General features: G+C 47.2%; 1 protein-coding gene across 1 annotated transcript in view; it reads left to right on the top strand.

The window, feature by feature from the left end:
* Nucleotides 1–25,640, top strand: part of PEX6 (peroxisomal biogenesis factor 6) — a 314,233-nt gene that overhangs the window by 62,355 nt on the left and 226,238 nt on the right. The window contains exons 5-6 of the mRNA XM_030195683.1: nucleotides 9,364–9,500; nucleotides 24,537–24,648. Coding sequence (XP_030051543.1) covers nucleotides 9,364–9,500; nucleotides 24,537–24,648 — 249 coding nt within the window. The remainder of the gene's footprint in view (nucleotides 1–9,363; nucleotides 9,501–24,536; nucleotides 24,649–25,640) is intronic.

The raw sequence follows: 25,640 nt of genomic DNA, 5'->3' as shown, positions 1-25,640 counted from the left end.
CCTCGATGTCAGCTAAGATTCATCTACCACTGGGAGTGCACTGGCATTGAGGAGGCCTCCTCCTCCCCTCGACATTGGGCGCTGATAGTAGGCCCCGGGACAGGTCAGCATTGGATCTGACACAGAGGGATGTGTACAGGTTTGACGTCATCCTTATAGGTGCCGAGGTTTCACAATGCTGAGCGTAGAGGGAAGTCAAAGAAGCACAAACACTAGTCCCTTTCAAAGCACAATGCTGGGACATCGACATCGCCAGTACCCATGAAGTGCCTTCACCGAGAGGATAGCTTCCCCTCCTTGGTGGGAAATGCTGGTGCCACCAGTCTGAGTAGCTAGGTTCCCACATCCGATTCGACTCTGGCTGTTCCTCAGGCTGTCTCCAAACGAGCTACCCAGCCAATGCCTGCCTTTGATGAGTGGTACCAGGCCATGCTCAGGGAGGAGCTGGTGCAGATTTTTCAGCTGCACATTGCTCAAGCATCGAGGGCACTTGCACCAGCTGCGGCTCAAGCTCAATTATTATTATTGCATTTGTATCCCACATTTTACCACCTATTTGCAGGCTCAATGTGGCTTACAGAGTTTTGTTATGTCATAGTCATTACAGGATATCAGATATGATTAGTAATATATAAAGATTAAGTATGGGAAGAGAGAAGAAGGTTGTAGGCAGGATAGTATAGAAGGTGGACATTAATAGTTGAGTGGGTTGGTGAGGTAGTTTTGTAAGGTTATGGGTTCTCTTTGTAGGCTTTGTTGAAGAGATGTGTCTTCAGAGATTTGCGAAAGTTATTTCGTCAATGGTTTTCAGGGCTGTGGGTAATGCATTCCATAACTGCATGCTGATGTAAGAGAAGGTGGTGGCGTGTGTCAGCTTGTATTTCAGTCCTTTACAGCTGGGAAAGTGCAGGTTGAGAAATTTGCGGGCGGATCTTTTGGCGTTTCTGGGAGGCCCCTAGTCTGCCTGTGGAGCAGTCTTTGCTACTGATGCTGTGATGGGCATTAATATCGACCCATTTGGTGTGTAGACATGGTTCCACTGAGCTGGGGCAGGCACAAACATCTGGATTATGGCAAGGAGTCGGACTTGGACTGCTCATGGGAGTCAGATGAAGATCCACATTGCTTCTTGGAGGAGGAGTCATACGGAGTCCCTTCTGACCCCTCCCCTTCTCAAGAGAGGCATAAATCTCCATCTGAGAATCCCCCATTTATCAAGTGAAGGAGGTGACTTCGGCCATCCCATTTAAGTTGGGAATGAAAGAAAAGCCTAGGGAAGAGATGTTATAGGAATGAGTCACAGTTTCATTACATCCTATCTTTAAAGATGCACTGACGAAATATTGGGAATCACCTCTTTCATTGCATGTCGTAGCGAAGAAGGTGGATACTCAGTATTGTATCCAGAAGGCTCACGGATTCGAGAGGGTGCAATTGTGTCGCCATTCTCTCTGGTGTTTGAATCTGCTCTCAAATGAACCAGGACTCATGTCTCAGCTCTCCCAAATAGAGTGGTTCGGACTCTGGATTCATTTGGGAGAAAGGTTTATCAAGCTTTGAGGCTCATTAACCTCATCCAGTCCTACCAGCTCTACACAAGCATATACTTGAAGTCTTCGGTGCACAGTACGTGCGGTCTCATGGATTTGTTCCCTCAGGAGCAGGCAGCTGGAGTGCAGGAAATATCTGGCTAGGGGCGCTTATGACACCTTTTAATTATTTATTAGGATTTATTTACCGCCTTTTTGAAGGAATTCACTCAAGGGCAGTGTACAGTAAGAATAGATCAAACATGAGCAATAGGCAATTACAGCAGTAAAAATATTCAACTAACAATATAATGTATGACATGGTATACTACTTACAATGTCAACGTAATACATAATAGAACATTATAATTGATAATGAAAGGTAAGGCAAAGTTGTAACATAGAGATGGATAAGAAAGTAGGAAGAGTTAGAAAGTAAGGTGACTGTTTTGAAGAAAGTTGCACATGAGGTCAGAGAGATGGTTAAACATTATCTCAGCTAGGGTAGGAGTGGACAAACATATCCCGCTGCAGTATGTGCAGCCCGAGTCACTCCTTGTGTGTGTGAGACTAACAAGTTAATTGCTTCTTCCATTAAAGGCCTGGTTGAAGAGCCAAGCTTTCACCTGCTTCCTGAAATAGATAGTCTTGTATTAAGCGGAGCCTTTCAGGCAATGCATTCCAGAGTGTGGGGGCTACTCCGGAGAAGGCTCGCTTGCGGTTATCACATCGTGTAATGTCTTTTGGAGAGGGTGTAGTTAGTGAAAGTCTTTGGGAGGACCTTAGTGTCCTTGGCGGTGTGTGGCGGATCATCCTATTCTTCAGATACTCAGGGCCATTTCCTTGCAGGGCCTTGAAGATCAGATATAGAGTTTTATGGTTCAATATTTTTTATTGATGAAATAACAAAACATGTAACCAACATTCTCAGCATAATTCTGGTAATTCCACAAGCCAAGGTACGAGTAACTAGAAAACAATTGTTTCATCACCATTTATCATCATTCCACCCTTTCCACCCCCCATCCCCCCACCCATCCCCTACAACATTCAGCTATATCTCTGTTATACGTCTTATCAAACAATGAAAGATAATGAATGTCAGTGTATTATATAAATTTTAGAAATTTAGTAGGTGAACTGTAACATAGAGAGCTTTGGGTCTTATAGCTCTCCACCTTTCGTGACTTAACGTATATACCAGGAGACCATTCCCCCCCCCCCCTTCCCAGTCTCTGCAAATATAGATGTGGTTGACATAGATACATCGCCAGATATAGAGTTTTAAATTTAGCTCGGTATTGTACTGGTAGCTAATGAAGTTTTTGCAAAAATGGTGTGATGTGGTCATGTCGCTTGCAACCTTCTATGAGTCTTGCTGCTGCATTCTGAATCAACTGGAGCTGGTGCAGGCCCTTTGTAGTCAGACCATTGTATAGTGCATTGCAGTAATCTAGTCTTGATGTTAACATGGCATGCACAACTGGGATAAGATTTACCTTCTCGATGTAAGGAGAGAGGCAGCTTAGCTGTCGCAAATAGTAGAAGCAGCTCTTGAAGGTTGCTTGGATTTGGTGAATCAGAGTAAGTGTTGAATCTAACTGTATTCCAAGGTTCCTGACTTGTGATTTGAGGGGGAATTCATACTTCCCAAAGGGGATTTGATGTCAGGTATGTATCCACTTGTGTTAGGGACCCAAAGAAGCTCGGTTTTACTTGGGTTCAGGCAAAGTTTGTTGTTTTGCTCATTTTTGAATTGTTGCTAGACAGGTAATCAGTTTATTCAAGGCTGTAGGTAAGTCAGGTTCAATGGGTATGAGTAGCTGCATATCATCCGCATAGATGTAGAACTGAGTGTCCATTGACCGAATCAGCTCAGCTAGTGGCTTGAGGTAGATATTGAACAGAATAGGTGACAGTATAGATCATTGTGGTACCCCGCAGGTCAGTGTCTATGGTGGTGCTGAGTTGCTGCCAAACATTATGAATTGTTGTCTGTCTGGTAGGATCTGAACCAGGCAAGTACTGTTCCACTGATACTTATTTCTGTCAGTTGTGCTAGCAAGATATCATGATCCACAGTGTCAAAAGCTGCTGAGAAATCTAGCAGTACTAACATCGAGGTGAATCCCTTGTGTCGGTTTCTGTGAGGATCATCTAGCAGGGATACGAGGACTCTTTCTGTTCCATAATGGGTTCTGTATCCAGATTGACATGGATCTAGCCAGTTACTCTTTTCTAGCTATTCATTACGTTGAACACAGACTGTTTGTTCTATGAGTTTCCCTAGAAACGGGATGTTGGATACTGGCCTGTAACTTTCAAGTTTGTCCTGGTCAAGGTTGTTTTTCTTCAGCAGAGGGCAAACCACTGCCCTTTTTAATGCTTTTGGTAGTTGCCTATTAGAAAGAGAGGTGTTCACAATTTTTGTGGCGCCTTCTATAAGGCCCATGCTTTCATGCTGCACTATCTTTGATGGGCAGGGATTGAGGGAGCAGGTAGCTGGTCAAAGGTCTCTTAGGATTTTGTCAAGGCTCTCCTCTGTCATTAGGTTAAAGGTGTTCCATCTTTCTCTGTTAGGCTGAATTTTTACTACCCACCGGTGAGTTCTTCAAATAGTCCGCCTCTGTTGCATACTTCATTGGCGACACAAACCACCAACTTGCCCACTGAGAGCATCTTATACAAGCAGGTACTTGTAGAGGAAATCTCTGCTCTTGTACAGGCCAATGTGGTTGAACATGTGCCACCCGGGGAGGAAGAGAAGGGATTCTATTCCAGGTACTTCCTTGTGCCCAAAAAGATGGGGGAGGGGGAATTTGGTCCTATCCTAGACCTAAGGGCCCTGAACAATTTCTTGTCAAAGAAAAGATCAGGATGATTTCCACGAGCACCCTTCTCCCCATAATTCAGGAACAAGATTGGCTGTGCTTGAAGGATGCCTATACCCACATTTCGGTACTTCCCAGCCACAGGAGGTAACTCAGATATCGAGTAGGGAAGCACCACTACCAGTATCACATTATGCCTTTTGACCTCAAGTCAGCTCCTAGGGTTTTCACCAAATGTTTAGCAGTAGTCGTAGCATCACCATGCAGACAGGAAGTTTCTTTCTCTACCAGGACAAGTGGCTAGTTAAGAGCACATTGGAGAAGGAGTGCAAGAGTCAATACGGACAGCTATTCAGGTGCTGGAATTCCTTGTTGTTAGTCAAACTATCCCAAGTAATACCTTCTCCCAACTTGGCGATTTGGAATACATAGGAGCCCTACTCAATACGGTACAAGTTTGGGCCTTTCTGCCCCTGGTCAGATACCTTGATAGCGCTTGCCTCAAGTCTGAAGCAGCAAGCAAGTCACAGCTCGGCAGATAATGAAACTGTTAGGCCACATGGTCTCCACAGTGCATGCCTCTTCCATGGCTTGCCTCCATTTGAGAGGTGCTCAATGGACTCTGGCTCCCAGTGGTCTCACACCACTGGGAATCTAGCAGATGTCATCCAAGTTCCTCCACAGCTTGTTCATTTCCTCCTCTGGTGGACACTTCAGCCCAATTTGACTGTGGGACTCAGATTGCAAATTCCACCTCCTGAAAAGATGATGTCAATGGATGTGTCCAACTTGTAAAGGGGGCTCATGTTGACGGGCTTCACACCCAAGGAATATGATCTGCTCAGAAGACAGATCTCCACATCAGTCTCCTGGAGCTATTTGGAATGCTCTAAAGGCTTTCAGAGAATAGCTGCAGAAACAAATTGTTCTCATTCAAACTGACAACGCTTACCTCTCTTACCGAGTTGTGCCAGCCCTGGGAGCCAGTCAAAAGCTGATCTGGTCAGGACAGGACTAATCTGGTCAGGGACGCTGGGGTTAGAGCAGGAAGGCGGTGGAAACTTATACCTTCGAGAGCAATAGGTCTGCCACCTAGACCCAGTCAAAAACCTAGTAGAGGAGAACGAACCTGGAGAATGCCAAGAGAGGGACTGAATGATGTCGGTATGTTTCTTAAAAAGGTCTGCGACAATTTCCACCTTGTACCCATAAAAGGATTATCTCCTCGGCACGGTACAGCTGCTAACCTCTCCTGAACCACTGGTTCCAGGTCAAAGACACATGTCATAAGAGTCTGTGCATCCCCACACCCAGAGCAGTCTCAGGATGCAACAGCAACCAAAAAACAGTATTTCTCTCAATACATTCCACAGGCTGCCAATTCAACCAAGCAGCTGTTCAGTATAGTAAACAGCCTACTGCAACCCCCGCAACAGAACCAGCCTGCCCAGTCTAAACTGAACTGCAATGATTTTGCTGCATACTTTGCCAACAAAATTAAACATATCCACCAGGTTTACAGGCAATCTCACCCATTCCTCAACCAGTCAACCAGGGGTGCACAAACTCGCCCCCTCCAGGCTCCGCCCTTTCTGCCTCACCTCACCCTATGCTTGGAATAAACTCCCTGAGCCCATACGCCAAGCCCCCTCCCTGCCCATCTTCAAATCCTTGCTCAAAGCCCACCTCTTCAATGTCTCTTTCGGCACCTAACCATCCAGGAAATCTAGACTGCCCCCAATTTGATTGACTGCACTTTTTTGTCCTTTAGATTGTAAGCTCCTTTGAGCAGGGACTGTCCTTCTTTGTTAGATTGTACAGTGCTGCGTAACCCTGGTAGCGCTTTAGAAATGTTAAATAGTAGTGGTAATAGTACAAGTAGAGCCCTCATAGCATCTTTAGTCTACCTGCTTCATTGTACGTGTCCAACAATCTGAAAGAAATGGTTTAAATAACAAATCCTATGGTCAGTTTTTTTCAATAGAGGGTTGGTTATTCAGGGAATCATTTTTATAGCAGCAGGTATGAGTAGAAAGATCATTCACATTTTTTGCAGAGTTTATTGGATTTTGGTTGTGAAAAATTATGTGCATACTTCTACTTTGAAAACTACTCTTGAAAAGCCATTTGTGTACATTTACACTTGCTTTTTGGCATGCATAGATTGTAACAGTTAATTTACATGTACAGTGCAATCCACTTAAGTGCAAGGGTCTGGGACCAAAGAAATGCATGCAGTTAACTGGAGTGTGCACTTAACCATTGTGACCCAAAGAAGCTTGACATCTGATAAACATATATACAGTAATGTTTATTATACGTACAGTATACAGTCTCCATTAACTGACAGGCTTGCTTGAAGTAATCAGTTATAGTCCTCTGTACACTCTTGGATCTGTGAGTTCCATAGACTGTCTGCCAGACGGTAAAAACTGTCTTAGCACTGACATCCAGTGGCTTCCAGATAGGCCCGCACGGTGTTGAGACTCTCCAGCTCTCTTGCAAAAGTGACAGGAGGTTGTTGAATTTCGTCAGCATGTGCTTTGCTGCTCATTTTGTCTTCTGTTCCATCATAAGCCGTTGTTGCCTGCGTGTAGGCGCATATCTCAACATCAGTGCTGTCTTCAGCTGTTTGTAGATCGTAATCAACAGCTACGTAGCAATGGAACTCCTCTTCAGTAACACCGGCTGGGATGTCAGTAACCTGTTCATCTGACGCGTTTGCAACAGCTGCATCTCTTTTGTCCCTCTCCACATCCTTAACAAAGTTTGCCCGCTTGTAGCAGTTCACAATGGTTGCCTGTGTAACATGATTCCAGGCTTCTTTCTGCATATGTAGGGAATCCAACAGTGATTACGAGCCAGTTCAACAGCACGTTTATCCTTGCCAGTCTGGTCATCCATAAGGCTCATCAGACAATGTAGCACAAGAGCCCGATAATGTTGTTTGAAATTGGCTGTTATGCCCTGATCCATGGGTTGGATCAGAGAGGTAGTGTTTGGTGGCAGAAAGACCACCTTGACATTAGACAGCCTGACATCATCCCTGTGTGCAGCACAATTATCAGAAAGCAACAAAATCTGATGCTTTTGTGCCCGCATTCTAGCGTCTAACTTCTTTAGCCACTGCTTCCAAATTTCCCCAGTCATCCATGAATTTGCGTTAGCCTCGTATGACACAGGAAGTTGCTTAACTTTCTTGAAGCAACGGGGCTATTTGCTCTTTCCAATGACGAGTGGTTCCAGCTTCTCACTCCCATCCATATTGCAGCAAAGGAGGATTGTCAGTCGGTCCTTCAACGTTTTACCTCCAGTAGTTTTGGCATGTTTGAATGCAAGGGTTCCATCATGAATCGCTCGCCAGTAGAGACTGTTTTCGTCAGCATTGAAAATGTCACGAGATGCAAACTCGTTCAAGATGGTAGGAAGAACTGAAACAACCCAATTTTCAGCACTAAAGTCATCAGCGTCTTGTTTCACACCATGCTGTTTCTTGAATTTTATGTTGTTCCTCTCCTTCCATCTTTCCAACCATCCAACAGTGGCTTTGAATTCAGTTAGTCCAAGACTTTCAGCTAGCTGATTTACTTTCTCCATAAGCAGTGGACCACTGACAGGAAACTGTCTGCTCCTGACTCGAGAAAACCACCGAAGAAGAGCATCTTCTACCTCCTCAGCTTTTCCCGCCCATTTTCGTTTCCGTTGTGGATTTGTATTCTTTTGCCAGTCTTCCAGAAACTGGTCTTTCTGCTTCAAGACACGTGAAAACACCATATTCTTTAGCAATAGATGCTTGACTTTTTCTAATTTTTTAAGAACTTCTAGTCATTAAGCCAGTGTTAGTCTTACAGTTCCGCCGCGACGACAACGACCCTAGTGTACGCTCTAACAACATTCTTTTGCTTATTCTGCCTGTGGCAGTTAAAGGGGCAGTAAATTTGAAATATTGTTGGTTGTCGCGCGCCAATCTCATTCCATATTTATTTATTTTATTTATTTATTTATTGAATTTGTATCCCACATTTTCCCACCTCTTTGCAGGCTCAATGTGGCTTACAATACATCATGAATGGTGAACATATATAGAGAGTAGACTTTGTGTTACAGAAGGATTTTGGGCAACATGATAATGATAAAACATGATAATAGTATACCGAGCAGAAATTATAAGACAGTTCTGAATAGATATTCTGTGCGCGCGCTTATGCTGAGTCTTTCCTGCAGAGGAGCGGTCTTGAAACATGCATATAAGCGAATCTTGCACTTATCACTGGTACGCTAAACCGAAGTTTGTCCCCATATAAATTGATGGTGCCAAAAGCGTGACCGAAGTATGGCATGAAAGTTAAACAGGATGCGCTTATTCGACGTACACTTAAATGGAGTACACTGTATATGATTTTTGACTTTTTATGTGTGCATATAAATATTTAGAGTTTTGCCCTGGGGATACCTCTGCTCAGTGGGGTAAGTGTGTTTGTTTGAGTAGAAGCTTATCCAGAGTGATTGCAGGATTGGACTGTGTGGCAGTTATTGTATGTCCCTAGGAGTAGCCTAGTGGTTAGTGCAGTGGACTTTGATCCTGGGGAAACTGAGTTCGATTCCCACTGCAGCTCCTTGTGACTCTGGCCAAGTCACTTAACCCTCCATTGCCCCTGGTACAAAATAAGTACCTGAATATATGTAAACTGCTTTGAATGTAGTTGCAAAAACCACAGAAAGCCGGTATATCAAGTCCCATTTCCCTTTCCCTTCAAACCATGGCAGTTTACAGAAATATATAAATAAAACACAGAAAGAGAAAGAAATGTAGTAGAATTTTTGTTTCACCTTGCTTGTGCTTTCATTTCTGAAGGCCTGCTAAAAGAACCACATATTTAAGGACTTCAGAATTTGGAAAAATAGGGAGTTCAAAAATGCAGAATGAGTGGCAAGATATTTTTAGTTATTCTTCAGTAATTTGTTATGAGGTTGTGCAATAACCAAATCTCTTTCTCTTGAAGGTTGGCTCCACTAATAGTTATGTTCCCTCCTTCCCCTCCCCGGGTGGCCATGTTTTTTGGAGCAGTTTGTCTCCTGCTGGACTCTCTGTAACAATAGAAGAAGTCTGCAGTATTCTCCGTCCTCATGTGCAAGATGGGTAAGTGATCTGGCAACTGATTATGGGTCCTTTGAAATAAGGGTGTGAAATCTGAGGTTTATGACAGGAAGGGCTTGAGGTCTTAATTATAGATTTAAGGGTGAAAGTGAGTGAGTCATGCTGCTTCCCTGGACTGACATACCCCTTGCTGATCCTGGAGGGTGCTGCCTGTCATTCAGAATGTCTACAGGACATTGCCTGGGTAGCAGAAGGGGGAATGTTCTCAAGCAATACTGCCTAGCTTGGTCAATGTCTGGTGAAGCTAAAGTGAGGATACATACTAGTAGCAGGAGTTCTCTGTGGATAGAGGGATAAATTGGCCACACTTTGATGTCACCACAATAGTGCCAGACTGGATATGATCTCAGGGCTATAGACTGAGACCCCAACTGTGGAGTGGGCCACTTGAGATAGAGTTCAGACCCATCTGAATAGAGCCAAGAATTCAGTTAGCTTGTGTATTCAGGATGCTTGGGAGAATCCTTGCCCTTAAATGTTGTTCTTTAGTTTGTAGGCTGGGTTTGTTGATTGGTTAGGAGTCAGACTGAGAGTACAGAATGTTGCTCTGTCCTGTAGGTGATTGATGTGGTGTGAACACAAGCAGAGACTCTTGGATTTGTTCAAGGAGGGGTGGATGCTTTGGTTGATGAGAGAAACATTATTAGAGGTGCTTGGTGATGTCAAGGGGTAATTGGGAACCTCGTAGAGCGGTGGAAGTGATTCAAGACCTCTGAGGAGTTACAGTTGTAATTATAGATGGACAAAAAGTATGGCTGAGAGTATTGCATTATTGAATATTGCCATGTAACTTAGTATGGTAGAGGTGATGAGCTCAAGTGAATTATAAGACAGGGTGGAAGGAAGTGATGGTTTTGGAGTGGTTGGGGTTTGAGAATGTTTCCTATATTGAGATTGCCAGATAGCAGGGGACCAAGGCTTTTTGTACAATGATGAGCTATAGAGAAAAACTTCTACATTTGTGCAGTATAAGACAACTCAGACTGTGTACCAGTAGCAATAATGGCCTCAACAGGACTCTCTGTTGATGGTGCTTTTTCCAAAGGAGTAAATACACCCAGATTTTTCCTGAGAGTGGAAAAAGGTAAAATGGACCTGGGTCTCAACTCAACTTAAGGACTACTCATTTTTGGCACTTACTGTTTTGCTTACTGTGAGGTTCATTGGGGATCAAACCTATGATCCTTGGGGAGTGAAGGAGTTCTGAGACTTGAAGGTGTAGCTACAGGTCCTAAAGGGATGGGCGGTTGACAGAAGCATGCTGAATTTTACCCTCCTGACTGCCTCATTAGGTCAAGAGGCTGAGTGGGCAGAGTCTTGTGATTTCACTGGAATGAGTAAGTAGGTGCTGAAGAATGGGCAAAATGTTCAGAGTAGAATTCTGAAGAATGAACAGACTTCAGGAATCTGGAGAATGGATTTATTTATTTATTACATTTGTATTCCACATTTTCCCACCTATTTGTAGGCTCAATGTGGCTTACAAATAGTGGAGTGGAGGAGTGGCCTAGTGGTTAGAGCACCGGTCTTGCAATCCAGAGGTGGCCAGTTCAAATCTCACTGTTGCTCCTTGTGATCTTACATAAGTAATGCCACACTGGGAAAAGACCAAGGGTCCATCGAGCCCAGCATCCTGTCCACGACAGCGGCCAATCCAGGCCAAGGGCACCTGACAAGCCTCCCAAACGTACAAACATTCTATACATGTTATTCCTGGAATTGTGGATTTTTCCCAAGTCCATTTAGTAGCGGTTTATGGACTTATCCTTTAGGAAACCGTCTAACCCCTTTTTAAACTTTGCCAAGCTAACCACCTTCACCACGTTCTCCGGCAACGAATTCCAGAGTTTAATTACGCGTTGGGTGAAGAAATATTTTCTCCAATTTGTTTTAAATTTACTACACTGTAGTTTCATCGCATGCCCCCTAGTCCTAGTATTTTTGGAAAGCGTGAACAGGCACTTCACATCCACCTGTTTCACTCCACTCAATATTTTATATACCTCTATCATGTCTCCTCTCAGCCGTCTCTTCTCCAAGCTGAAAAGCCCTAGCCTCCTTAGTCTTTCTTCATGGGGAAGTCGTCCCATCCCCGTTATCATTTTAGTCGCCTTTCGCTGCATCTCTTCCAATTCTACTATATCTTTCTTGAGATGCGGTGACCAGTATTGAACACAATACTCAAGGTGCGGTCACACCATGGAGCGATACAACGGCATTATAACATCCTCACACCTGTTTTCTATACCTTTCCTAATAATACCCAACATTCTATTCGCTTTCCTGCCTTGCCTTAAATTGCATTTAAAAATTGGAGCCATAATTATCCTACTTGGGAATTTAAATACCAAGCGAGGTTTATGTAACGGAACTCGCTTAATAGTGAAAGATTTGAAAACTAACCTCATTATTAGTCAAGTAATCACTGGGTCAACTGCAGGGAGTACTGTTTTTACCTGTATTGAACTAACACCATCTAACACTGACCTCCCATTTACATTATGTCGAAAAGAATTTCCTGTGAAATTGGCTTTTGCAATGACAATTAACAAGTCACAAGGACAAACATTTGAAAAAGTTGGCATTTTCCTCCCAGAACCAGTGTTTACACATGGGCAACTGTATGTAGCATTTTCAAGAGTTCGAAACTCTTCTGATGCAATTGTAAAACTCATAGATGGACCTGAACAAGGAAAGCTTTTCCCTCAATGTAACTGTTTTCACTAAAAATATTGTTTATAAAGAAATCTTGCAAATCGCATCTGCATCAGAACTAATTCAATATTGAACTCCTTAATTTGATTACTTTAATCATATTATCATTTACACTATACTTTGTATTACATTATGCATATCTGATACATTCCATTTCTTTACTCCCAATTCCCTTGACAACTAATGTACCTTAATTGTAACAATACTCTATTATTCTCTTACCGTTAATGACAGCTGTCATTGCAGCATAATGTAAGCCACATTGAGTCTGCAAAGAGGAGGGGAAATTTGGGATACAAATGCAGCAAATAAATGTAAACAAGCATTATATTTCTAATAAAAAATTTTACATTTCTGCGTACTCTTTAGCTTTTTGGAAATATACTATAAATAAAAATTAAAACCAAACACAGATTAAAAAAAAAGAAGAAAACAATCCACATGTCATACCCCTGGACCATATTACTCATACACCCTTCCCAATTATTCTTTATCATCAGAGCACATTCTTCCTAACAGTTCCCTTAAAAACATAATCGCCATTAGATGTTAACCTTGCTATCGCCCGTTTCATTGATTTGAGAAACGGGCCTTTTTTACTAGTATATATATAATAATTCTCACCTCCAACGTTCTAATCTTGCTGCCTCAGACCGTGGCTCCTTGGTCTGCTAGGCTCCGTGGATCAGAGCCGGATGAGGGGGGGCGAAAGGGGCAGGATGGAGGCGGAGCTTCAACGAGAAACAGAAAGGGGCTGTAACTGGAAGAGAGGGACGATGATCCTGGAACTGCGAGGGAGGGAGGGAGGGGCGAGAGAAAGTGCGAGCGAGACGGAGGGACCGAATGAGGCCGGTACTGGGACAGCGGGAGCGCGCACAGAAGACAACTGCCCAGATGGCGGAGGCTGCGGTGGACATCCACCCGGATTTAGAGCCGCAGAGTTGGCCCCACTCCTGTACTTGGCCTCTGCAGCGGCCGAAGGCGGAGGGGCGCGGGATGGTCGGGCAGGAGCCGGCGGCGGAGGAGGTGGGAGGATCCCGGACGGAGGCGGAGGGCAGAGCCCAGGCCCCCGCACACAAGCCACTGCCACCCTATACAAGCTGACCCTAGCCACGGGGGGCACAGAGAAGTCCTGGCAGCGCTGTATCGCATAGAAAAAAAAAGAGCACCACACACACGTCCACGGAGACAGAGGCAACGGACGAATAGTGCAGCCGACAGCAACTCCAGAAGCCCAACACGCGGTGAGTGGCCGAGGTACCTGAGCCCAACTATCCTGAAACTCGGGGGGACCCTGAAACTCGGAAGAAGGGGGGACCCTGGGGGGAGGGGGAAACCCAGGGGGAGGAGGGAGGGGGGGGGACCCTGAAACGGGGGGGGGGGGAGGGACTGACTTACCCTGAACCTCGGAGGAAGGGAGGGAGGGGGGATGACCCTGGAACGGGGGGAGGGGGGAAGGAGGGAGGGGGGCCCCTGACACAGTCTCATTCTCACACACAGTCTCTCTCTCACAGACACACTCGCACCTAGTCTCACTCTCTCTCTGTCACACACACTCGCACAGTCACTCTCTTTCTCTCTCACACACATTCTCTCAAACATACACACTCCGAGGAAAACCTTGCTAGCGCCCATTTTAGAAATGGGCCTTTTTTTACAAATATATATATATATATATATATATATATATATATATATATATACAGTGGGGGAAATAAGTATTTGATCCCTTGCTGATTTTGTAAGTTTGCCCACTGACAAAGACATGAGCAGCCCATAATTGAAGGGTAGGTTATTGGTAACAGTGAGAGATAGCACATCACAAATTAATCCGGAAAATCACATTGTGGAAAGTATATGAATTTATTTGCATTCTGCAGAGGGAAATAAGTATTTGATCCCCCACCAACCAGTAAGAGATCTGGCCCCTACAGACCAGGTAGATGCTCCAAATCAACTCGTTACCTGCATGACAGACAGCTGTCGGCAATGGTCACCTGTATGAAAGACACCTGTCCACAGACTCAGTGAATCAGTCAGACTCTAACCTCTACAAAATGGCCAAGAGCAAGGAGCTGTCTAAGGATGTCAGGGACAAGATCATACACCTGCACAAGGCTGGAATGGGCTACAAAACCATCAGTAAGACGCTGGGCGAGAAGGAGACAACTGTTGGTGCCATAGTAAGAAAATGGAAGAAGTACAAAATGACTGTCAATCGACAAAGATCTGGGGCTCCACGCAAAATCTCACCTCGTGGGGTATCCTTGATCATGAGGAAGGTTAGAAATCAGAGGGGAACTTGTCAATGATCTCAAGGCAGCTGGGACCACTGTCACCACGAAAACCATTGGTAACACATTACGACATAACGGATTGCAATCCTGCAGTGCCCGCAAGGTCCCCCTGCTCCGGAAGGCACATGTGACGGCCCGTCTGAAGTTTGCCAGTGAACACCTGGATGATGCCGAGAGTGATTGGGAGAAGGTGCTGTGGTCAGATGAGACAAAAATTGAGCTCTTTGGCATGAACTCAACTCGCCGTGTTTGGAGGAAGAGAAATGCTGCCTATGACCCAAAGAACACCGTCCCCACTGTCAAGCATGGAGGCGGAAATGTTATGTTTTGGGGGTGTTTCTCTGCTAAGGGCACAGGACTACTTCACCGCATCAATGGGAGAATGGATGGGGCCATGTACCGTACAATTCTGAGTGACAACCTCCTTCCCTCCGCCAGGGCCTTAAAAATGGGTCGTGGCTGGCTCTTCCAGCACGACAATGACCCAAAACATACAGCCAAGGCAACAAAGGAGTGGCTCAGGAAGAAGCACATTAGGGTCATGGAGTGGCCTAGCCAGTCACCAGACCTTAATCCCATTGAAAACTTATGGAGGGAGCTGAAGCTGCGAGTTGCCAAGCGACAGCCCAGAACTCTTAATGATTTAGAGATGATCTGCAAAGAGGAGTGGACCAAAATTCCTCCTGACATGTGTGCAAACCTCATCATCAACTACAGAAGACGTCTGACCGCTGTGCTTGCCAACAAGGGTTTTGCCACCAAGTATTAGGTCTTGTTTGCCAGAGGGATCAAATACTTATTTCCCTCTGCAGAATGCAAATAAATTCATATACTTTCCACAATGTGATTTTCCGGATTTAATTTGTGATGTGCTATCTCTCACTGTTACCAATAACCTACCCTTCGATTATGGGCTGCTCATGTCTTTGTCAGTGGGCAAACTTACAAAATCAGCAAGGGATCAAATACTTATTTCCCCCACTGTATATATGTAATTATTACATAAAAATAAAAGTAAAAATAATGTGGACCAACATTCATTGAATACATCCAATAAGTGTTACCAGTATATGAGGCTAGCAGTAGAATTACGAGAGTTGTGTTGAATAATGCGCTGCATATGAATGTACTGTGGAGAGCGGTGGCAGGCCAAAGATTGGCAGAGGAGGAGGTAGGATTAAGGGAGGCTATGATACAAAAAAGAGAGGAAGAATTGGGTAAGTTAAGAGGACCAGATTGAAGATGGAATGTGGGAGAGGAGGGGAGAGTAGAAGGTGTGGGGGGGAAACAGAAGATAAGAATGATTGGTGGAGAGAAAAAATATTTTGCTGCCTAGTGAGTGCCAGGGAGTCTAAAGGGAGAAGTGAGGGGTCATAATCAGGTGAAACTGGTGATGCGGGCGTGAGAGTATGAAAAACTTTAAAAAAACAAACAAACATGAAGACGGTCAAGGCTGTTGAGATTTTTGACGAGAGCGGGTCTTACACCAATGGTGTTCTGATTTGCCGTCATAGGTTTCAGCTGACTTGAGGGCAGGGAAGAACCAAGGGGCAGAGGAAGAATGGGGAGGATTTGTGAAGCTTGAAAGGGCGTGCAAATCAGTGATAGAGGAGAGAGAAGAATGAAAGTCTGTGACCTGATGCGCGAGGAATAAAGAATCTGATGGGGACGGTAGGTTCGCCAGGGTGTTCATTAAAGACATGAGTAGGAAAAATTGGAGAGGGAAAGAAGGAAGGAAACCCCTGTTTCTCTTTTCCTCCAAGGAACTTGTATACCTTGGAGGAAAGGAAAAACAGGTATGATACGATAGACGTTCAAATATTTGAAAGGTATTAATCCGCAAATGAACCTTTTCTGGAGACGGGAAGGTGGTAGAACTTGAGGACATGAATTGAGGTTGAAGGGGGGCAGATTCAGGACAAATGTCAGGAAGTTATTTTCACGGAGAGGGTGGTGGATATGTGGAATGCCCTCCTGTGGGAGGTGGTGGAGATGAAAACGGTAATGGAATTCAAAAATGCATGGGATAAACACAAAGGAATCTTGTTTAGAAGGAATGGTTCCATGGAATCTTAGCGGAGATTGGGTGGCGACGCCGGTAATTGTGAAACAAAATGGGAGCTGGGCAGACTTCTACGGTCTATGCCCTGATCGTGACTTCGATGTTAGCTTCAGAACTTAGTACAAGAACAGTACTGGGCAGACTTCTATGGTCTGTGCCCTAAGAAAGGCAAGGACAAATCAAACTCGAGTATACATACAAATTTATTTATTTATTTGTTGCATTTGTATCCCACATTCTCCGAGGACAAGCAGGCTGCTTGTTCTCACTGATGGGTGACGTCCACGGCAGCCCCTCCAATCGGAAACTTCACTAGCAAAGTCCTTTGCTAGCCCTCGCGCGCCCGCGCGCACCGCGCATGCGCGGCCGTCTTCCCGCCCGAAACCGGCTCGAGCCGGCCAGTCTTCTTTTGTCCGCACTCGGTACGGTCGTGTTTTCGCCGTGTCGAGCCCCGGAAAGTCGACCTCGCGCGTCCAATTTGTTTTTGAACGTGTTTTTTTCCTTCGGGAAAGCTTTGTCCTAGTCGGGAAGTGCTCCGGAAACCCCCCGCCGGGTTTCGTGTAAATCCTCCCCGTACTTCCAGCTTTTTTGCCCCGGTAAGTTTTCTTTCGTCGTCGGGGTAGGCCTCTTTTCGGCCTCGGTCGAGATTTTTTCTCCCTCTAAATTTGGTGCTTCAAATTTCGCCATTTCGGCTTTTGATTTCGCCGGCGTGATTTTTCCGCCCATGACATCGAAGCCTTCCAGCGGCTTCAAGAAGTGCACCCAGTGCGCCCGGGTTATCTCGCTCACTGATCGACACTCGTCGTGTCTTCAGTGTCTGGGGGCCGAGCACCGCCCTCAGAACTGCAGTCTGTGTTCCCTGCTTCAAAGGCGGACTCAGGTAGCGAGACTAGCCCAGTGGAACGTGTTGTTCTCGGGCTCTTCGTCGGCATCGGCACCGGGATCTTCGAGTGCATCGACGTCGTCAGCGTCCAGACCATCTTCCTCGGCCGCCCCTGCATCGAGTGCATCGAGGCATCGGGCCTCTGCATCGGCGCCGAGACATCGGATAGCTGCATCGACGTCGGTGGTACCAGGACCTCGTCTGCTGATGTCGTCGGACGGTGGTGCATCGGGTGGAGTGCAGGTGAGGGCTGTCCATTCCCCTGCTGGTGGCGGTGAGCCCTCGGGTGGGTCTCCTCCTACCCTGAGGGCTCCTGCGGTACAGCCCCCCCCGAGATCGACCTTCTTCAGTCTCGGCCCCGAGGAAGCGACGGATGGATTCGACGTCCTCCTCGTCGGTGCCGGGGAGCTCTGGTGACATGCTTCGGAAGAAATCGAAGAAGCATCGACACCGGTCTCCTCCCCGTGTCGGCACCGAGAGCTCTGGGTCGCCGAGGGATTCGGCACCCAGCAGGCATCGGCACCGAGAGGACCGCTCACCCTCTGTTCAGGAGGTGTCGATGCGCTCCGCTCTGGACAGCCCGGAACAGCCTCCACGCCCGGAACAGGTACTGACGTCGACGCCTGCATCGACCTCTCAGCCTTTCTCTGCAGCCGCTCTAAACGAGAGCCTCCGGGCCGTTCTCCCAGAGATTCTGGGAGAGCTGTTGCGCCCTACCCCTCCGGTACCGGCGGTGCTTGCGCCACCGGTACCGTTGAGCGTGGCGCCGGCTGGCCCATCGCCCAGGTTGAGGTCCCCGACGTCGGTACCGCGTGCGGTACCGACCGCGGCCACCTCCCAGGAAGGCTCCCCGACTACGTCGGCGGAGGGAGCTTCGCCGATGCGGGCGAGGGAGTCTACCTCTCGACGCCCCCATCGTGGACGGGGTTCCACGGAGTCGAGCAGGGCGAGGTTGCAGACACAGGTCCGTGAACTTGTGTCTGACACCGAGGGTGAGGCCTCGTGGGAGGAAGAGGAAGATCCCAGATATTTCTCTGACGAGGAGTCTGAGGGTCTTCCGTCTGATCCCACTCCCTCTCCTGAGAGACAGCTTTCTCCTCCCGAGAGTCTGTCTTTTGCCTCCTTTGTCCGGGAGATGTCTACGGCCATCCCCTTCCCGGTGGTTGTGGAGGACGAGCCCAGGGCTGAAATGTTTGAGCTCCTGGACTATCCTTCTCCACCTAAGGAAGCGTCCACTGTTCCCTTGCACCATGTCCTGAAGAAGACATTGCTTGCGAACTGGACCAAGCCATTAACTAATCCCCACATTCCCAAGAAGATCGAGTCCCAGTACCGGATCCATGGGGACCCAGAGCTGATGCGCACTCAGTTGCCTCATGACTCTGGAGTTGTGGATTTGGCCCTAAAGAAGGCTAAGAGTTCTAGGGAACATGCTTCGGCGCCCCCGGGCAAGGACGCTAGAACCTTAGACTCCTTTGGGAGGAAGGCCTACCATTCCTCTATGCTCGTGTCCAAGATCCAGTCTTACCAGCTCTACACGAGCATACACATGCGGAATAATGTGCGGCAGTTGGCGGGCTTGGTTGATGCTCTTCCCCCTGAGCAAGCCAAGCCTTTTCAGGAGGTGGTCAGGCAGCTGAAGGCGTGCAGAAAATTCCTGGCCAGAGGAGTTTATGACACTTTTGATGTTGCGTCCAGGGCCGCTGCTCAAGGTGTGGTGATGCGCAGGCTCTCATGGCTGCGTGCCGCCGACCTGGAGAATAGAATCCAGCAGCGGATTGCGGACTCGCCTTGCCGTGCGGATAACATTTTTGGCGAAAAGTCGAGCAGGTGGTAGAGTCTCTCCACCAGCGGGACACCGCATTCGACAAGTTCGCCCGCCGGCAGCCTTCAGCTTCTACCTCTACAGGTAGACGATTTTTCGGGGGAAGGAAGACTGTTCCCTATACTTCTGGCAAGCGTAGGTACAATCCTCCTTCCCGACAGCCTGCGGCCCAGGCTAAGCCCCAGCGCGCTCGCTCTCGTCAGCAGCGTGCGACTCAGCAAGGCCCCGCGGCTCCCCAGCAAAAGCAAGGGCGAGCTTTTGACTGGCTCCAGCAGAGCATAGCCGACATCCAAGTGTCAGTGCCGGGCGACCTGCCTGTCGGAGGGAGGTTGAAAGCTTTTCACCAAAGGTGGCCTCTCATAACCTCCGATCAGTGGGTTCTCCAAATAGTCCGGCAAGGATACACTCTCAATTTGGCTTCAAAACCTCCAAATTGTCCACCGGGAGCTCAGTCCTACAGCTTCCAGCACAAGCAGGTACTTGCAGAGGAACTCTCCGCCCTTCTCAGCGCCAATGCGGTCGAGCCCGTGCCATCCGGGCAAGAAGGGCTGGGGTTCTATTCCAGGTACTTCCTTGTGGAAAAGAAAACAGGGGGGATGCGTCCCATCCTAGACCTAAGGGCCCTGAACAAATATCTCGTAAAAGAAAAGTTCAGGATGCTTTCCCTGGGCACCCTTCTCCCCATGATTCAGCAAAACGATTGGCTATGCTCTCTGGACTTGAAGGATGCCTACACACACATCCCGATACTGCCAGCTCACAGACAGTATCTGCGATTTCAGCTGGGCACACGCCACTTCCAGTACTGTGTGCTACCCTTTGGGCTCGCCTCTGCGCCCAGGGTGTTCACAAAGTGCCTAGCTGTGGTAGCAGCGGCGCTTCGCAGGCTGGGGGTGCACGTGTTCCCATATCTCGACGATTGGCTGGTGAAGAACACATCCGAGGCAGGAGCCCTGCAGTCCATGCAGATGACTATTCGCCTCCTGGAGCTACTGGGGTTTGTGATAAATTACCCAAAGTCCCATCTTCTCCCAGTGCAGAAACTCGAATTCATCGGAGCCCTGCTGGATTCTCGGACGGCTCGCGCCTATCTCCCAGAGGCGAGGGCCAACAACTTGTTGTCCCTCGTCTCGCGGGTGCGAGCGTCCCAGCAGATCACAGCTCGGCAGATGTTGAGATTGCTGGGCCACATGGCCTCCACAGTTCATGTGACTCCCATGGCCCGCCTTCACATGAGATCTGCTCAATGGACCCTAGCCTCCCAGTGGTATCAGGCCGCCGGGGGTCTAGAGGACGTGATCCACCTGTCCACGAGTTTTCTCGAATCCCTGTATTGGTGGACGATTTGCTCCAATTTGACTCTGGGACGTCCCTTCCAAATTTCTCAGCCTCAAAAAGTGCTGACCACGGATGCGTCTCTCCTGGGATGGGGAGCTCATGTCGATGGGCTTCACACCCAAGGAAGGTGGTCCCTCCAAGAAAGCGATCTACAGATCAATCTTCTGGAGTTGCGAGCGATCTGGAACGCTCTGAAGGCTTTCAGAGATCGGCTGTCCCACCAAATTATCCAAATTCAGACAGACAATCAGGTTGCCATGTACTATGTCAACAAGCAGGGGGGCACCGGATCTCGCCCCCTGTGTCAGGAAGCCGTCAGCATGTGGCTCTGGGCTCGCCGTCAAGGCATGGTGCTCCAAGCCACATATCTGGCAGGCGTAAACAACAGTCTGGCCGACAGGTTGAGCAGGATTATGCAACCTCACGAGTGGTCGCTCAATTCCCGTGTGGTGCGACAGATCTTCCAGGCGTGGGGCACCCCCCTGGTGGATCTCTTCGCATCTCAAGTGAACCACAAGGTCCCTCAGTTCTGTTCCAGGCTTCAGGCCCACGGCAGACTGGCGTCGGATGCCTTCCTCCTGGATTGGGGGGAAGGTCTGCTGTATGCTTATCCTCCCATTCCTCTGGTGGGGAAGACTTTGTTGAAACTCAAGCAAGACCGAGGCACCATGATTCTGATTGCTCCCTTTTGGCCGCGTCAGATCTGGTTCCCTCTTCTTCTGGAGTTATCCTCCGAAGAACCGTGGAGATTGGAGTGTTTTCCGACCCTCATCTCGCAGGACGAAGGGGCTCTTCTGCATCCCAACCTCCAGTCCCTGGCTCTCACGGCCTGGATGTTGAGGGCGTAGACTTTGCCTCTTTGGGTCTGCCAGAGGGTGTCTCCCGCATCTTGCTTGCTTCCAGGAAAGACTCCACTAAGAGAAGTTACTTCTTTCATTGGAGGAGGTTTGCCGTCTGGTGTGACAGCAAGGCCCTAGATCCTCGCTCTTGTCCTACACAGACCCTGCTTGAATACCTTCTCCACTTGTCTGAGTCTGGTCTGAAGACCAACTCCGTAAGGGTTCACCTTAGTGCAATCAGTGCATACCATTACCAAGTGGAAGGTAAGCCGATCTCAGGACAGCCTTTAGTTGTTCGCTTCATGAGAGGTTTGCTTTTGTCAAAGCCCCCTGTCAAGCCTCCTACAGTGTCATGGGATCTCAATGTCGTTCTCACCCAGCTGATGAAACCTCCTTTCGAGCCACTGAATTCCTGCCATCCGAAGTATTTGACCTGGAAGGTCATTTTCTTGGTGGCAGTTACCTCGGCTCGTAGAGTCAGTGAGCTTCAGGCCCTGGTAGCCCAGGCCCCTTACACCAAATTTCATCACAACAGAGTAGTCCTCCGCACTCACCCTAAGTTTCTGCCAAAGGTTGTGTCGGAGTTCCATCTAAACCAGTCAATTGTCTTGCCAACATTCTTTCCCCGTCCTCATTCCTGCCCTGCTGAACGTCAGCTGCACACATTGGACTGCAAGAGAGCATTGGCCTTCTATCTGGAGCGGACACAGCCCCACAGACAGTCCGCCCAATTGTTTGTTTCTTTTGATCCCAACAAGAGGGGAGTGGCTGTAGGGAAACGCACCATATCCAATTGGCTAGCAGATTGCATTTCCTTCACTTACGCCCAGGCTGGGCTGGCTCTTGAGGGTCATGTCACGGCTCATAATGTTAGAGCCATGGCTGCGTCGGTAGCCCACTTGAAGTCAGCCACCATGGAGGAAATTTGCAAAGCTGCGACGTGGTCATCTGTCCACACATTCACATCTCATTACTGCCTGCAGCAGGATACCCGACGTGACAGTCGGTTCGGGCAGTCAGTTCTTCAGAACCTGTTTGGGCTTTAGGATCCAACTCCACCCCCCGAGGGCCCTGTTTGTTCTGTTCCAGGCTACACTCTCAGTTAGTTGGTAAATTTTTTAGGTCAATCTCAGTTATGTCCTCGCCGTTGCGAGGCCCAATTGACCTTGGTTGTTGTTTTGAGTGAGCCTGGGGGCTAGGGATACCCCATCAGTGAGAACAAGCAGCCTGCTTGTCCTCGGAGAAAGCGAATGCTACATACCTGTAGAAGGTATTCTCCGAGGACAGCAGGCTGATTGTTCTCACAAACCCGCCCGCCTCCCCTTTGGAGTTGTGTCTTCCCTTGAAGTGTATTGTCTTGCTACATACTGGACTGGCCGGCTCGAGCCGGTTTCGGGCGGGAAGACGGCCGCGCATGCGCGGTGCGCGCGGGCGCGCGAGGGCTAGCAAAGGACTTTGCTAGTGAAGTTTCCGATTGGAGGGGCTGCCGTGGACGTCACCCATCAGTGAGAACAATCAGCCTGCTGTCCTCGGAGAATACCTTCTACAGGTATGTAGCATTCGCTTTTTCCCACCTATTTGCAGGCTCAATGTGGCTTACAATGTTCCGTTATGGCATTCGCCATTCCAGAGTAAAAGATATGTTTGGTGTTTCATAGAGAATAGGATGACATAATAGAATTAAGCAAACAGGCATAGAAAGAACCAGTCAGAAAGTAAGATAAGTGGTGATGTGTTACAATTACAATTATTAATAAAGTATCAAATACCATGTAAAATGAGTTTATCTTGTTGGGCAGACTGGATGGACCGTACAGGTGTTTATCTGCCTTCATTTACTATGTTACTATGAAATAGAGGGAGGGGGAAAGCAAAAGTAAGTAAAGGATGGTCGGCCCACGGATAGGGGAAAGTTGCCATCGATTGGGAGCCAAGGGTAAGATCAGAGGAGGTAAAAATGAGGTCAAAACTGTTACCAGTGCTGAGAGTGGGGAAGTGAATGTGTTGGAGGCCTGCGTTAAAAGCAGAAGAATAGAATGCAGAAGCAGCATCAGAGGGGGGAAGGTTAAAATCGCCCAGGAGCAGCAACGGGTGATACACTCGGGTATGAAAGCAAGCAGTTTGTTAAGGGAGAGAGACAAAGGGTGGGGGGTAAACGAGTGAAAGGAAAACATGAGGGGAGGTGGAGAGGAATTGCAGAGAATGAGCTGCCTCTGAGATTGACAATGGTTTAACAGGATAAGGAGCGACATGAAGCTTTGATGAGAAAAAAACAAGCGATGCCCCTGCCATGATGGGCGGGGTGTGAGGTGAGAAGAAACCAGACAGGCTAGGTCTTGGTGGTACAGAGGATGTCAAGCTGGTGAGAGGTGCTAAGGTCAGCATTGAGGTGAGCTTTATATCTGAGTGAACGTACATTAAAGAGGCCAATTTTAAGCTGATATGTTGGTAGAAGAAAAAGCAGACTGTGGGCCAGATAGGAGTTGAGTAAGATGGTGATAGGAGGGCTGGCAGGGAGGAGAGAGGATAAAATGTGGATGGTAAATGAGGACACGGAAATGGCTGCTATGAAAGCAAATGAGGAGGACATGGTGATGGAGGGAGACCGTAATGAGTGAAACAGGAACAGGACAGAGAAGAGAAGGAGGTGCCCAAGGAGGCGCCTGCAAGGAGCAGGACCAGCTCCTTGTTAACGCTCCTTCCATGTGCCTGCGGTGCAGGCGCTTTGTAGTGAAGTTCTTTAAGTAATCAGAAGCTGCACAGTAAGCCACACCACCCAGCAATTATTACTCAGTACTCAAGCTGTTCGTTATTTGTTCAAATTACACAAGTAACTGAAAAGCAGCAGATCTGAGAGTGCGTGAAAAGTCCCGCATGTATGTGCAAAATTTTTGGAGAAAGTTCTAGACGATTCTTCCTATTCTACTTGCAATGTAGGCTGCAATGATCCATCAGTGAAGCTAATTTTAATTTTTCTAATGTTGAACATGGATTGCACAGTGGATTTCTGAAATGAGTTTCTTTGGGTGTTGGATGACATGTTTGAATTATCTTTGCAGGGGATGTGTACTACAGAGAGGGAGCAGTATTCTCCTTTCTGGACCTAGTGGCATTGGAAAGACAACAGTTGTCCATGCTGCTTGCAGCCGCCTATGTCTCCATCTCTATAAGGTAAATACACTGGTGTATTTGAATTTGGTAGGGGACATATTGTTTTATGTTTGATGAAACAAAAAAGTTTTCTGTGTTGCATTAACCCAACTTAATGTGGACGTGAGTTAATTCTTGTCATGCCTGAAGAGAGAAAAGAGCTTATATCCATTACTAATGTTACTATTGAGACCATGAGTTTTCAGTGTTTGCTTGTTTCATTGTAGTTATCCCAGTGGATTCAATTTCACCATTGGAGCATTTTGAGAGAAGGTGAAAATCTAGGTAGTGATGGATCGATTTTGAAATTATTTATTCAAAAACAAGCAGATTGTATTGTTATCTTAGGCTTCCTTCCTAAGACTCTAAGCCTGGAAAAATGCAAACTTGCTGTCTCATGTTGTTTTTATCATCACATTTACCCTTTCTCTCATGTCTGTCCTTACACTTCACCAACCTCATCATAAGAACATAAGAGTAGCCATACTGGGTCAGACCAGTGGTCTGTCTAACTCAGTGTCCTGTTTTCCAAATAGTGTCCAAGCCAGGTCTCAAGTACCTGGCAGAAGCCCAAATTGTGGCAACACTCCATACTACAAATCCCAGGGCAAGCAGTTGCTTTCCATGTGTGTCCCAATAGCACACAATGGACTTTTCCTCCAGGAATTTGTCCAAACCTTTTTTTTTTTTTAACCCAGATACGCTAACCGCTGTTACCACATCCTCCAGCAAAGAGTTACAGAGCTTAACTATTTGTTGAGTGAAAAAATATTTCCTTCTATTTGTTTTAAAAGTATTTCCATGAAACTTCCTTGAGTGTCCCCTAGTCTTTGTACATTTGGAATGAGTAAAAAATCGATTTACTTCTACACCACTCAGGATTTTGTAGACCTCAATCATATCACCCCTCATCCGTCTCTCTTCCAAACTGAAGAGCCCTAACCTCTTTAGCCTTTCCTCATACAAGGGGAGTTCCATCTCCTTTATCATTTTGGTCGCTGTTCTTTGAACCT

This window comes from Microcaecilia unicolor, chromosome 3 (assembly GCF_901765095.1).
Source record: "Microcaecilia unicolor chromosome 3, aMicUni1.1, whole genome shotgun sequence".
Taxonomy (NCBI): Eukaryota; Metazoa; Chordata; class Amphibia; order Gymnophiona; family Siphonopidae; genus Microcaecilia; species Microcaecilia unicolor.
This window is presented reverse-complemented; position numbering and strand designations above follow the sequence as displayed.